Here is a 13548-nt window from a genome sequence, read left to right as displayed (position 1 = left end):
TGCTAGCAATTAATGCTCATTGGACGTCCTCATATTTTCAGCAATATCAAGCTTGTATAAAATTTCTTGAAATTGGAAGAAACACTCTGGAGAAAAGTTTGCCAATATTGTCGCTATATCTGATAAATGTATCTATTACAATACTTTCCACCAATATCTTTACTAGAAGTTATCTCGGAAGCATGCTAATACCTAACAGAGACTATCATTCGACAGAGGATAATGAAATTTACCTAGAACTCCCAAATCTGCTGTTTTGCTCACATTTTGTTGTCATGATTGAGAGAGCTGAAGAGCGGCGTCGGCAGCTCGAAGATATATTCAATGATGAGCCAGAAATTGAAACCTTACGTCTTACACCTGAGAATTGGGGACAGCTCTTTGTTATCAAGAGAATTCCGGCTCCCTTTAACGAGTATACTGAGTACATCTCTTGAGATAGTCCTTTAATTCATATGGCTGCGCGTCCATACGAAGGGCTACGTTTTATCTGTTAGCTATCAGGGAACGGCGTGGCGACTGGCAGGATCTCTCACCTGCAATGACTGTTCTTGTTCCGATGAAATCTTACTGCTGGAACGGCGTTACGACTACGTTAAACACAACGATATATACCATATTACAAGCCTTTCGGACTCTCGAACTAAGATTAAGTGGCTCAAAATGCTACCAGATGGAGAGAAGATGATCATCTAAATCAGGACTTTCTGGAAAAAGCATATCCTGCACAAAAAAAGCTTATATCGACTGCTCCAAATAAAAATTATAAGAGCTGCGAATATCGTTTTCTAGAGGCATTCCAGCCCACACAACATCTCTGAGTCGGTGCATTGCGCCCTAATTCAACATACAAGCTCTTAATATCAAGGTATAATAGTAAAATACAGCGCTTTTAATACAAATTCAATAGATTCAGAGGCCATGTTTAGGAATTTGAGCCCTTTTTGGGATTAGCGGTCTTCAAAAGCGTGATTTCGTAAGATACGTTTGAAATTCGCGAATCTTGACGAATCGAATTGCCCGTGGATTTGGAGTTCGAAAATAAGGTTCGAATTGGATTCAATTCGTCGATAATTCGCAAAATTCGAATAATCCGAAAATTCGTGCGTGCCCGCAGCTCGGGAGCTTTCAGCATAGCAACGCCTGCATAGAGCTGAATATCTGTACACAGTTATGTGGTATTGGATTGTACGTAACAATCTCAAGCAGGATATCCCAACCTGCCAAATTATGTATGCAAAGAGCGTGGAATCCTTGATTCTTGTTGTCCTTCTTCTTGTCTCTACGGAGTAAGATATCTTTTACCCCCTATTTAGTGGATCCGTGTGTGGCTCGTTCTTATTGGCTGGATTAGCTTAGCTAATCCAACACATCCGTGGAGTCTTTACCCAATATAGACGAGATTCCCGCGGCGTTCTAGCTTCGGAAACATTGTAATAGATCATATTTCAGTAGAACAATGTAAATCGGGGATGTGGAGACCATTCCGAGCCCGTTGGAAGATACGGGGTTTCCGCGGTGGCGCACGGATTGATATAGCTTCACCACACCCTAGTATAAGAAGTGGAAAGGATGGCCTAGCACTGGAAGAGCTAGTGAATAAACGCAAAGTGGAGGTTAAAGCCCTAAAGAGAAAAAACTCCACGTCAGCCACACCCAGCTACTGTCGGCTAGAGGGCTGTCAAGGCCGAGAAAAGATTGACTTGGAAGTAGCCACGATGGATTTTTATAGCGTGATTGTGAAATTATATTTAAGCGGGAAACGAGCCATCAACAACATACATATCTGGAATCAAAGCTGGCAATTTTGGTCGTCCATCATGGCGGAAGCCCTGGACTCTGCGCAAGAAGTTTATGAAGGAGCTCTTAAATCGTTTGACGAAGCCTTCCATTCGTTAGGAGTAGTGACGAAAGAAACGGTTAAGAGATTTCAACCTGATGTCGACAAACTGGCAGAGGCTCTAGGTATTCACATAATTCTATCGTTTGATTCTGTTCATTCCTTCTCTTCTCTCTCTTGTTTTTGGATTATCTAATACAAACATAAACTAAAAAGAAAATATTCTAGAAAATTTCCGAGAACTCCTCGAATCTCGACCGCGTAAAGATTGGACAGGAAAGCAATCTAATCTGCAATGGAGTTTCCATGGTGTGCTTGGTGAAATAAAGATTGCACAGACAGTGATCAAAAATGGAATTTTGTATAAATGGTCTGTTTGTTATCTCGAGGATGCCGTGCGCGTGTACAACGAGAAGGGCCACCTTTTGCATTTCAATTATGATAAGGCAAGCAACAAGCTAGAGTGGGTCATTACGAATGATTCTTATCCGCTCAATCTCCCGGAGCCGTCTTATGAGCTACTCGATACAAAGTGGATTAGAGGGGCCTAATGACTTTTCTTGGGAATCACTCATCCTCGCTACATACTACCATACCAGATCTTCCAGTGTACGTCAGCTTTTTGGTCTAGGTGGTTCCAACTATTATGCCGTCGGCTATAGGGACTTTATTAAAAAGACCAGTGAATTACTCCCAGATTTGCTGGAGACATTTTGTATTATAGAAATCAGAAAGTGGGTATACTATGCTAAATGCAAGGTACAAGCACGTTATCCCTTATCTCATCTCGATGTCCGCGAATATACAATAACTATGCCATTTTTCAGTTTAGGAGGACTGCACCAGTGGATTGACTCCTAGTCCCACGTCACGAAGGTGAGAACTTAATACCTAATAGGGACTAGAAATTTGTATGAGCAGCTTTATTCCTCTTTGAACCTTCAAGTTACCCCAATAACATTCCGAATTGGTATAATGAATCCTCGCTTTTAAATTCCTACTTTTTCAAAAGTATCAACGGCCTGTCGTATAGGAACAAATGCCTTTACTGTCTTACTCAATGGTCTTCTCGATAATAACCTTTTGTTTCGAGAGCATTCTCTGCTGCTTGGAATCGAGCCCGCCCCGCTAGTTGCAATCTCAAGAGGTACGACGGATGATTTGTCTGAGCAAACACCATTCCCAGAGTTCACGTACGGTAGTGATCTCGCGTAAGCGATCATATTGAAACACCCATGCGCGCTAGTGTACGGAAAAGCTATGCCGTTCCGCAGCTGAGGCAATAAGATACCAACAGCCGCGTGAATTTCACCTGGATTAGGAATAGTAGTCAAGCCATCTACGCCATGTAACTCACCAGGGATAATTGGTGGCCATGCCGGAATCTAGTACTGATGCGGATACTGTATTACGTGACTCGGGTGCGTGGGCTACGATCGGCCGAATACTTGCTTTGACCCAGTACGAATGGTCGAGAGGGCCTGCTAGGATATGAATAGGAGCGCTATAACTACTTCGTACCTTTTATTCCTGTGACCATGCAGCGCCGGCCTAGACTCTGTCCAGAGCTCAGAGACGGGACACTCTTATATATTCATCTCTTCTAATGCCTCTCATGAAAACCGTGATTTTATTCTTAATCTCAAATAGTTGCCATTGCCAATCATATATCTTTACTCTATAAAAGCCTACTTCACAGCAATCCAATCTCCCTTGCTTTCTTGCGCCAGCTACCTCTCAATCTTTTCTATGGATCCTAAATTCAAGGCTTGCCGCTGTTCACAGTGTGTACACGATTGCGGTGGAGACTGCAAAGAATCAAGACATATCATTTTATACTTTACGTCTACATATCCCAATGCTCATTCGGTATGTACAAAGGCCCATGATATAGTTCTGGTCTGAGCCAAATTAGGACCTCAAACACTGGAGTCTTTCCATTCCAGGTCTCGGCGAATTTCAGCCTGATCAAGGTCTGAAACCGCTAGTATTCCAAGTCCCCTATCCGTGCTAGATGAGCATTGAGAAACAGTAAGTTCCTCTACCATGTTATGGGGCGTATTGATGAGTTGATTTTAGTGGGTTTGAATTCACTGTGCAATACACACCGTTAGAAATACAAAGGGGCGACGGACGCGTAAAGGGTCTTTTATTCCCTAGCGTCTCTTTTTCTGGCAGTCTGAAAGGCTTGGAAGATAGCATCAATCAGGAAGCTTGGTCGTCATGAGCTAGGTCATGTCTTGTACCAAATTTTTACTGTCTAGGATGGAGGCGATAGATTCATGCAATTCCTGAATATTGTTAAGGGGCTCTATGTCTGCAACTAACGGTTGGCCATCATCGATCTTTGATGGTAGATGGAGTTCTTCCTTTTAGCTAGTAAAGACAAACCTGTCAATCATCAGATCACAACATTTTGTCCCTGTTTAACTGGAGTCGATGGATCATGATAAAATTGACCTTGTTCTTGTACTTTGTGAAGTGGAATACTGGAACCTCAACAACCAACCGTCCCAATAGTTCTAGACTTGCGCTCTTGATAGCTGGCTGTGTAATCGTATTTTCAGCCTAGGATTACTAGCGTCTGCATAGACTCAGCAATTGGAGGTGACGGCGGAGTAATCTCTGCGAAACCTTGCAGAGAAAGTCAGCTCCAGAACGGAGCAGGCACATTCGTGAAGAATTAATTTCGCTGGTGGCCGATAAATGCCTTTCACAATACTCATGTTATGTTCCGTACCGTTGCATCGTAATATAATCTATGCAAAGAACAAGGTGGGACTTGGGGCAGGACGGCCACCGGATATAGGACGCTCTGGTCTGACCCCACCTTTTGTATTACGGCCGTCGTACGGAGACTTGTCAATCGTATATACCAGCTAGGCTTAATATGGAATAGGAAGCATAAAACCACACTTGACTCTTATTGGTGGTTGGCTTCCCTCGCCATAGCGGTTGCTGAGAACCCTATTAAGTCATTGTACATACAATCACATGTCCCACTCATGTTCGCAGTACCAATAGAGTCAAGTTGTGGGTCTTATGCTGCCTATTCTATATCAAGCCTAGCCGTAATATATGGTTGACAGTACTCATGCTGGTACGTTTTTCAGGTGGACTGGGAGTAGGTAAATTACGTCTATTTCTCTTCCTACCTTTGCTTTCAGGCAAGAAGTAAGAGACTGAAGTTGCGTCAAGTTGATTGTTATGATATGCAATACCAAAAAGTGTCTTGGCCGAGCAGTAGCTCGACGAAATCTGCAGATCCAATCTTGGTCTCTCACCCAGGCAAATCACTTGGAAAAATCCTTGCTTTCATGTGGTTCCTTTTGGGGCAATGTTTGTCCCCTAGTTTGATGGTGGCCAAGATTTTCAGATATACCAAGGTGACATGAGCTGAAGATGTAAACAAATGATTTACTGGTGGATAGGCGTGGTTACTTATATACCGAGACACCAACTAACTATATGGCTTGCTTGCTCTAACGACAAATCACAATTCTGGAAAGGGAAAAAAATGCAGAGAAAGATAAGAGAAATCAACCAATTCATCAACCAAGTCGCTCTATCTGGTCCATTCACCTGGGAACAGCTGATGAGATGGCTCTGGCAGATTGCTCGGATAAGAATCATTTGTAACAAGCCAATTGAGCCCACCGCCTTCTCCCACATACATGAAATGCAAGAGATCCTTGTCCTTATTGTACACACACGCACTGAGTCGTTAGAAAAGTTGATGAACCATTTACGTGAAAATCCATGTTTGATCACTGTCTGTGCGATATCCCATTCACCAATCACACCACTAATGCTTTCTGCTAGATCGCATTGCGCCGCCGTTCTATCTTTCTTTGGTACACTGTCCAAATGTGTCAGGAAATTCTCTAAGATTCTGTTAGTCTATACTTGTATCAGATAATTCCAGTCCAAATAAGGGGAATGTTTAAAGAGAACAAAGGAGAACATCTTAATACCTATTTCCTTCCCAAGTTCGTTGGCACAATTTCGAAGTTTCTGAATGGTATCGATTGTTGCCAATCCCAATGAGCGGAAGGTATTATCGAACTGTTTGAGAGCTTTTTCATAAGCCTGCTGTGCCGAGTGTAGTTCCTCTACTCTCTGCCGTTTCTCTTTTCTCTGCTGCGTTTAAGGTTTAAGGTTTACCGCTCATGATAGTGTCAGAAAGATCGTCTTGTTCTGTTGAAGATCTCCTTCACGTTAGGGCAATACTTGGGCATCTACATAGTACATCTCAGTCAATCAGAAGCCGCCTTATCAGAACTCAAGATTATCCTCACATATACCCCTTATGACAGCTCACAAATCACCCCGCCAAAAATGTCTATAAAAACCTTCTTGGAAACTCATGTATACACGAAAGGGACAGATAACTGAACACATACAGATCTTGCTAGTCACTTCTCTTCTTTTCATTCCAGTAAAACCTCTTCAGGATTGACCTGGAGTAAACCTACCGTTGGTCCTTGAACACGAAGCAGGGATTGGTGTAAGGCTGGTCCAACTAGCTGACGAGGGTGAGTTCGATCAATATGTTTAAATAACTCCCAATTGATAACTGCCTCTCTTTAGAGCTAACTAATGGGTTAACGTAGGGCATATATATACCCGAAGGTTCGGTCCAAAATAGGCAGTGTATCTAACAACATGATGAGACATATAAACGGAGGATAAGTATGAGGCTATTCCCGGATCATAAACCAAATATAATCTGATGCTGTCTGAGGATATCCTCCGGATCCATATATCCTGTGGGCCAATATCCTCCGGACATTGCACGCGTACAAACACCTACCCATCCGACAATAGTCCAAAAACTGACTCCAACGTAATCTACCGTGGGATAACATGGATTTCAGTAGACGAGCGACATCTAAACACTGTACATATCTAGCACCTGCTGTAAGGGTTCGTTCTCACTTCAACCCTAACTCAGGTCTTGTTCTTGTTTGCTATTATTAGTGTCTGAATTCCGTTATTTCCTTGTTACACTTTGTATGAGCACTCCCTCACTCTTTATTCTGAAAATATCTTCTCTTCACTGGGAGCCTTAGTACAGTACACGTAATTTCCTAGTGAATGCGATACCATGACACGGGCATGGAGTTAGACGATGTTTGGTAAATCTGTAGTAATTTGTCAAAAAGTCAAACTACTTATGTGGTTGCATAAGAGTTTAGCAAATTTTCTTCACTGCCGGAGTAGATTTAGTAATTAGGGAAGTTTCTATAAAAGGCCCCAAGTCTCCCCAAAAAGAGAACTGGGAAAATAATTCTGTGTTGAAGATGCAGGGAGCATCGGTAAGACGAACTTGGATGCCTAGAGATGATGACCACGTGAGGGGGGAGTTCATCATGCTCCAGCAGGATATAAAAAACTGGGCAAGATCTTATGCTCTCTCTGATATTTCTACACTTCAGATCACAGATCGAGGAAAGAATAATGTTATTTCTAAATTAGATAGCTACTTCCGATATAGGGACTGGGAAACACTCGTCTCTGGCACAAAAGGTTATGTGCGAAAACTATTACCAAGAATTCTTGTCGAAGCGTTGTTAGCAAAGGATATTTTTGAGAACATCTTTGGTAACCCATTCTTCTGTTTTGATGAAGAGACCAAGCAGGAGGAGCAATCTCGTTCATCATTTGGCACACAACTTCTTGAACTTTATCATGAAATGCAAAAAGGTTTCCCCTCCCATTTCTATTTCAGCCCCTGCTGATAGATAATGCTTACTTCTTTTTTCAACAGTAGATAAAGCACGAGCGCATGTTTGGCGCTCTGACACCCTTCGGCTCTTGAACACACTTACGGAGTCGGGACTAGAATCAGGTCTTGCTTCTAAGGCGCAAGAGGCTAAAAGACGACTAAACAACATACAAGTACCAGACAATGTCCACCTTCCGCAGTCAGGGCCGGAGCGATTCTTCTGTTTTAATAAAGAGACCAAGCAGGAGGAACAATCTCGTTCATCATTTGGTACACAACTTCTTGAACTTTATCAGGAAATGCAAAAAGGTTTCCCCTCCCATTTCTATTTCAGCCCCTGCTGATAGATAATGCTTACTTCTTTTTTCAACAGTGGATAAAGCACGAGCGCATGTTTGGCGCTCTGACACCCTTCGGCTCTTGAACACACCTACGGAGTCGGGACTAGAATCAGGTCTTACCTCTAAGGTGCAAGAGGCTAAGATACGACTAAAAAACGGTCGAGCACACCCCTTCCGCTTTCCGGGCCCGGAGCCAAGTCTTACCTCTAAGATGCGCGAATCGAGAAAACGAGTAAGCATGAAACGAGCAGAAGACTTCTTGCAGGGTCCTGTGCAATCATTACGTGGAAAATTGAATAATGAGTGTGAGAAAAGCCTGGCAGAAATCTATATCTGGGCGGCCGAGCTAGCTGCTCTTCTGTGGACAGAGAGGGCGTACATGACAATCGACAGACTGCCCCGGCTAGACGTGTTTTCTATGAAATCCCCAGAAATGTTGGCTCATCCTTCTCACCAGATCTATGAGAAATATGAGAAAGACGACAGGCTGGACCAAAACAATATTTTACTCGTGGTGTATCCGCTCGTCTCAGCCTTTGGATATGATGACGGAGATTCTTATGATCAGGATACCGTATGGGCGGAAGGAATCGTGTTGATTGAAGACAGATTAGTTACCCAATATTAGTCATTATGTAGATCTCGCTCAACAGTCTTATATTCTGCCAATCCTTTCTGTACTCGCAGATTAACCAGAGAGCATCACACTATGCAATTGATCTTGTCCACAATCAAGTTAATATAGCAAAGAGAGCTACAGTTGTTTGCAAAAACGGTGCACGTTTTCTCTCTATTCAATTGTTTACTGATCCCTGTAGCCAAGGGAAGCTAAACTATTTTTGTAATTATTCCGAAGCCCCTGTCTCACATCTCTGTATCGACTAGTACGGAATACGCGATGACTCATAGCACTAATTTACGTGTATCGGTAATTACCTATGCCGTATTCCACGTGGTTACTTATAAGGTAAGACCCTCCCGGAAGATCTCCCGGAAGATCATGTAGATTAGCCTTTAGTGGCATTGATTGCTACCAAGATGGCCCCAAATTTGCCACCCTCAACGCGAGAATTCATTCATGGTATGCTGATGAGTAATGAGCTCACCACATCCGAGATTGCGGATGCTGCTAAATGCGATCCGAGCACAGTAAGCAGGCACAGGACCAACTTGCACTTATTTGGTACCACGACGGCTCCTCCAAACAAAAAGGGACGCCCACGAAGTCTTCCACCAGTGATGATTAAAGCTCTTTGCGATCATCTCCTTGAAAAGCCTCAATTATACCTTGATGAGATGATCGTATTCATTTGGGACGAGTTCGGTAAAAGGGTGAATGAATGGAGCATAAGTCGTGCTCTGAAACGTGAAGGTTGGTCTAAGAAGACTTCGAAACGAAAAGCAAGGCAGCGGAATCCCGAGCTACGCGATGGCTATCTACATTTAATATCCGACTTTCAGTCATATCACCTAGTATATGTAGACGAGTCAGGATGTGATAAGAGGGCAGGTTTCAGAAGGACAGGCTGGTCTCCTCTTGGTACATCACCATCCCAAGTGGCTCAGTTCAATCGTGATCAGCGGTATCAGATCCTTCCAGCCTATGCTCAAGATGGAATCATCATGTGTCGCATATTCAAAGGCTCAACTGATGCCTCGTTCTTTGAGGATTTTATTGAGGAACTACTTCATCACTGTGGAAAATGGCCAGAGCCAAAGTCAGTTATTATTATGGATAACGCCTCCTTCCATCATTCCGACAAGCTAGAAGATATGTGCTCAAGAGCTGGTGTCAAATTGGTATACTTACCCCCATATTCTCCTGATCTCAATCCGATTGAGGAGTTCTTTGCTGAGTTGAAGGCCTTTATCCGGCGTCATTGGCAATATTATGAGGATAACCCGGATCAAGGGTTTGATAGCTTCCTCGATTGGTGTGTTGAGAAAGTAGGTGAAAGGGCCGGAAGTGCAAAAGGGCACTTTCGAAATGCAGGCCTAACAATTGAAGAGGCGCCTAGCTGTAAGTAGAACCCCAAATTCGAGATGCAAGACAGGGAAATACAGGGGAACCTATTCCAATAATCAGCATCGATCATCGTTCAGATATCAAAACAAGACTAAATTACAGCACTGTAGCCTAGCTGATAAGAGAAACCAACACCGCATTTCTAATATGAAGACGTGCCCCTAGTTATGCTCATATAATGGCCTTAGAATTAGATTCTCGCTGAGATGACCCATCATCTCTTCCCCTTCGGCTATAATAGTATGATCGCTGCTATCGTCGACGGGCGGCGTTGTGTCTTGTAGAATAACAGCATAGGCGTCATCTACAGAGCAATTCGACAGCTCCAGGTATGTTAAAGAGAGGTGATCTCGTATCCGCTTAAGAAGCCGTCTCCATGATTCTAAACTAGGTAGGCTGATGGTATCTAGGATGACTTCTCGGAGAGTTGCCTTATATGAGACGAGGATGAGATCCAATTCCTCTTCCCCGCCCTCAAGCGCACTGATTCGAAGGGCACAGAGTTTCTCCAGACGAATGTTTTCATGTAGCGCCTTCAGATACCGTGCCTCCATACGGTAGTCAAACTCCAAGGAAAGCTCTTCTAGGCGGTCGAAGTGCATGATGAATCGCCCTAGATCAGTTGCCCATGCTGCCACGTCCGCCTCAGTCGGGGTATCCAAGAATAATCCCAGAGTGTGTAACGCGGATAGAAAAGCTTTGTTGGTTATAGAGGCCTCGGGGATTTGCAACATGCTTGGCTTCGGTAAAAAATTTCCTCGTCTCACGTCCAGATTAAACCGTTGGAGGGTAGTACGACTAGTGGTCACGGCCGTGAAAATAATAGGAATCATTTCAGTCAAAAATTGCAAACTCTCCTCGGTTTCCAAAATTGAGGATGGATAAATACCAGTCTGTTCTTTGAACCAACCCAAACCCCACGTTTGGTGGTCCCAGTCATCGTTAATCGCTATGGTTTTGCAGTTTCTTGATTTGGACAAGACTTTCGCAAGAGATGCAGCATAATACCCAGTTTTTTTGAGGTAATTCTGTTCAGCCAAAAGTTCCAGATATCTCTCTTCAGATATCGTGACGCCCTTTGAGACCTGCATCGTGACCAGATGGTGATCTGACAGATGATATGGGGTAATTACGAGCCGATGCAGCGATGGGCAAAAGACTGGATGGTTGGTGATGTCCTGAAGGGTTTCTAGACTATGTCGGCTAAGCATATGGTGTCGCACACGAAAATACCGTCTGCTAAAATAAGGTAGTAGCTGTCCTTGAAGATGTCTGCTGACCAAGCGAATATTAAAGAAATCTATATCCTCAAAGTAACTTGCGACCATTTCCAAGAGCTCGATCGGAAGTGCATTCATGGTGTTGCTTATCAGAGGAGGATGATTGGGAAACTTGATGGGCTCAGGTTCGGATTTTTAGAAATGCCGGAAGGTGGTTCGAAATAATACTGGACCGATTACCACGTGATACGTAACCGTCAAACGATATGCGGGTTGCGAAGCGTCGGCAGCGAATCGCGTACTAGTAACGGGTTTCAATGGGAAATAAATAGGCTTGCTACCAATACCACGGCGGTCGGCTTAACATTTGCCCCACTCTGTACCATGAGGAGATCCCGCTCCATCGCAACCATCGTGAAGTTTGAGTCACCACTCACCTCTCACCTCTCATTACCCATGATATCTTTCGGTCACTTAGATTTCCCAGATCCCCTTATGCTGAGTATCTTCTGAAAACTAAGAACAAAATATCCGCTTCAACATTTTTCACCTATCAAATATGTCAAGTGAAAAATGGTCTTCCCCCTCGCCATCCACGTCTTTGCCTGCCACATCCAAACCGATCAATGACAATGTTCTGTATCGGTATTCAACACTTTTAGCGATCAAAGTCCTCAAGCGTATTCGGCCTCGGGAGGGGAACGTCCTCATGTTAACGGACAGATTATGTGTCAAGTACGGGCGCCGCGTACATTTATCCGAAGCATCAACAATGCATTTCCTATCGCAACATACATCTCTTCCAGTACCCAGAGTCTTATGCGCTTTTACCTATTCTAAGCGGACATACATTGTGATGGAAAGAATTAAGGGAGACATAATCGGCAATGGATGGATCAAACGAAGTGAAGAGTCAAAGACGAAACTTCTTTCGCAACTAGGAAAATTGATCCGTGAGATGCGCGACCTCCCGCCTCCTAAAGGGGTGGGAGTTGCTTCTATTGATGGTGGATCACTTTTTGACTGCCGTGTCCCAGGGCACTCCTTACGTTTTGGTCCCTTTGATACTATTCAAGACTTCCATAGGCATATACGCATGGGCATGGATTTTGATTCAAGTCTTGACCCTGAGATTCAAGAACTTATAAAGCTGCAAAACAAGACTTGGCCTTTAGTATTTACTCATGGCGATCTTAGCAGCCTTAATATTCTTGTGCGTGGGGATAATATTGTTGGTATCATTGATTGGGAAACTGCTGGTTGGTATCCATCATATTGGGAATACACTTCTGCCCATCAGGTCAACCCACAGAATTCTTTTTGGGTCAGCGAGATAGATAAGTTCTTACAGCCAATGCCTGAAGAGCTTGCGATGGAACGATTGCGTCAAAAACATTTTGGAGACATTTGAATAATCACGGCATGTAACGTAACTTATACAATGATCTCCTTTCGCTCCATCAAGTCATATGTTGGAACCTTTCTCATATCAAAGTTGCCCTGGCCGTCAAAACGGTGCTGATCTTTCTTGCGTTGGCAATAATTCATTGCCTCGCCGCGCACCTTTTCCCATTCAACGATGCTCGTACCTAGAGCCTTGGGATCAACTCTAAGCTTCTCCAAAGCTTCTTTTACCCAACCGACACAGTTCCAACCTGGCTGACCTTGCCGAATCGGCGTATTCCGCAGAATTTGAACTAAGCGATTTCCATCCTCAATCTTTCCAATCACGATACGAACAAGCAACATGCTGGTAGGAGCGAGTGGACACTCCCTCTCCTCGAAAAACCATTCCGATCCGCCTCCCAACTTTGGCCTCTCCTTGGCGTGGTAACGAACACCTATGCCATCTTCTGCTTCAACTTTTGGTCCCACTATCAAGGCCCAGTGGTACCTAATTTAGAAGAGACATTGACATTTGTATGCGAAAAGTTCCTATATCATGAACTCACGTGTCTTCTTTGCCTGGCATGGTGGGATTACCTCCACGCGCGTAGAGACCAACGTACAGACGATCTTTGTTGGATGGCATTGTGCATGCGATCTTGATAAGAGATAGCTAGATTTGGCTTTAACTGGAGTATATATCGTGCAAAGAATAATTGGTGGTAGTAGACTATTCTTAAGAATCGCTTCACAAACAAGAGGAACTATATATTCATGCATTTCCAGATTGCCCGAGTCGTTACCAAAAGAGTTGGTAGCCGCTATTTGTGTGATGAGATGTGACGTAGAAACTAAATTTCCAATCAAGTGTCTTCCCTTTGGCGCTTAATCCATGCATCATGGCCAAAATATACATTTAACTGTGGTGACCGGAGTCTCATTTCTCATTCGTTGGATAAGATAAAGTGATGACTTGTCTCCCAGTGACCCAGTCAATTCAGACTTGG

General features: G+C 43.6%; 6 protein-coding genes across 6 annotated transcripts, besides 3 other annotated features; 4 read left to right on the top strand and 2 right to left on the bottom strand.

Moving 5' to 3' along the window:
* Window positions 1-1820: 1820 nt before the first annotated feature.
* TSTA_108330 (uncharacterized protein) lies at window positions 1821-2391 on the top strand (the record flags this gene model as incomplete). Its single annotated transcript, XM_002488356.1, has 2 exons — window positions 1821-1965; window positions 2069-2391. The coding sequence occupies 2 exons, from the start codon at window positions 1821-1823 to the stop codon at window positions 2389-2391; spliced, it is 468 nt and encodes a 155-aa protein (XP_002488401.1).
* Window positions 2392-7212: 4821 nt separating this feature from the next.
* On the top strand, window positions 7213-8537 carry TSTA_108320 (uncharacterized protein; the record flags this gene model as incomplete). Its single annotated transcript, XM_002488355.1, has 2 exons — window positions 7213-7546; window positions 7942-8537. The coding sequence occupies 2 exons, from the start codon at window positions 7213-7215 to the stop codon at window positions 8535-8537; spliced, it is 930 nt and encodes a 309-aa protein (XP_002488400.1).
* Window positions 8538-8807: 270 nt separating this feature from the next.
* On the top strand, window positions 8808-9937 carry TSTA_108310 (uncharacterized protein; the record flags this gene model as incomplete). The annotated part of the gene is made up of 2 exons (XM_002488354.1): window positions 8808-8876; window positions 8921-9937. 2 exons carry the CDS (start codon window positions 8808-8810, stop codon window positions 9935-9937), a joined length of 1086 nt encoding a protein of 361 aa, XP_002488399.1.
* Window positions 8948-9919: a mobile genetic element.
* Window positions 9011-9784: a mobile genetic element.
* Window positions 9548-9907: a mobile genetic element.
* Window positions 9938-9985: 48 nt separating the features above from the next.
* TSTA_108300 (uncharacterized protein) lies at window positions 9986-11293 on the bottom strand (the record flags this gene model as incomplete). The annotated part of the gene is made up of 2 exons (XM_002488353.1): window positions 9986-11129; window positions 11169-11293. The coding sequence occupies 2 exons, from the start codon at window positions 11291-11293 to the stop codon at window positions 10097-10099; spliced, it is 1158 nt and encodes a 385-aa protein (XP_002488398.1). The 3' UTR covers window positions 9986-10096.
* Window positions 11294-11579: 286 nt separating this feature from the next.
* On the top strand, window positions 11580-12566 carry TSTA_108290 (uncharacterized protein; the record flags this gene model as incomplete). Its single annotated transcript, XM_002488352.1, has 2 exons — window positions 11580-12479; window positions 12507-12566. Exons 1-2 carry the CDS (start codon window positions 11715-11717, stop codon window positions 12564-12566), a joined length of 825 nt encoding a protein of 274 aa, XP_002488397.1. The 5' UTR covers window positions 11580-11714.
* A 23-nt stretch (window positions 12567-12589) lies between these two features.
* Window positions 12590-13334, bottom strand: TSTA_108280 (uncharacterized protein; the record flags this gene model as incomplete). The annotated part of the gene is made up of 2 exons (XM_002488351.1): window positions 13108-13334; window positions 12590-13049 (listed from the first exon to the last, which is right to left on the bottom strand). Exons 1-2 carry the CDS (start codon window positions 13185-13187, stop codon window positions 12590-12592), a joined length of 540 nt encoding a protein of 179 aa, XP_002488396.1. The 5' UTR covers window positions 13188-13334.
* Window positions 13335-13548: the final 214 nt, after the last annotated feature.

This window comes from Talaromyces stipitatus, genomic scaffold (genome assembly GCF_000003125.1).
Source record: "Talaromyces stipitatus ATCC 10500 scf_1105507295491 genomic scaffold, whole genome shotgun sequence".
Classification (NCBI taxonomy): domain Eukaryota; kingdom Fungi; phylum Ascomycota; class Eurotiomycetes; order Eurotiales; family Trichocomaceae; genus Talaromyces; species Talaromyces stipitatus.
The sequence above is the reverse complement of the archived record's forward strand: the minus strand, read 5'-3'. Positions and strand labels throughout refer to the sequence as shown.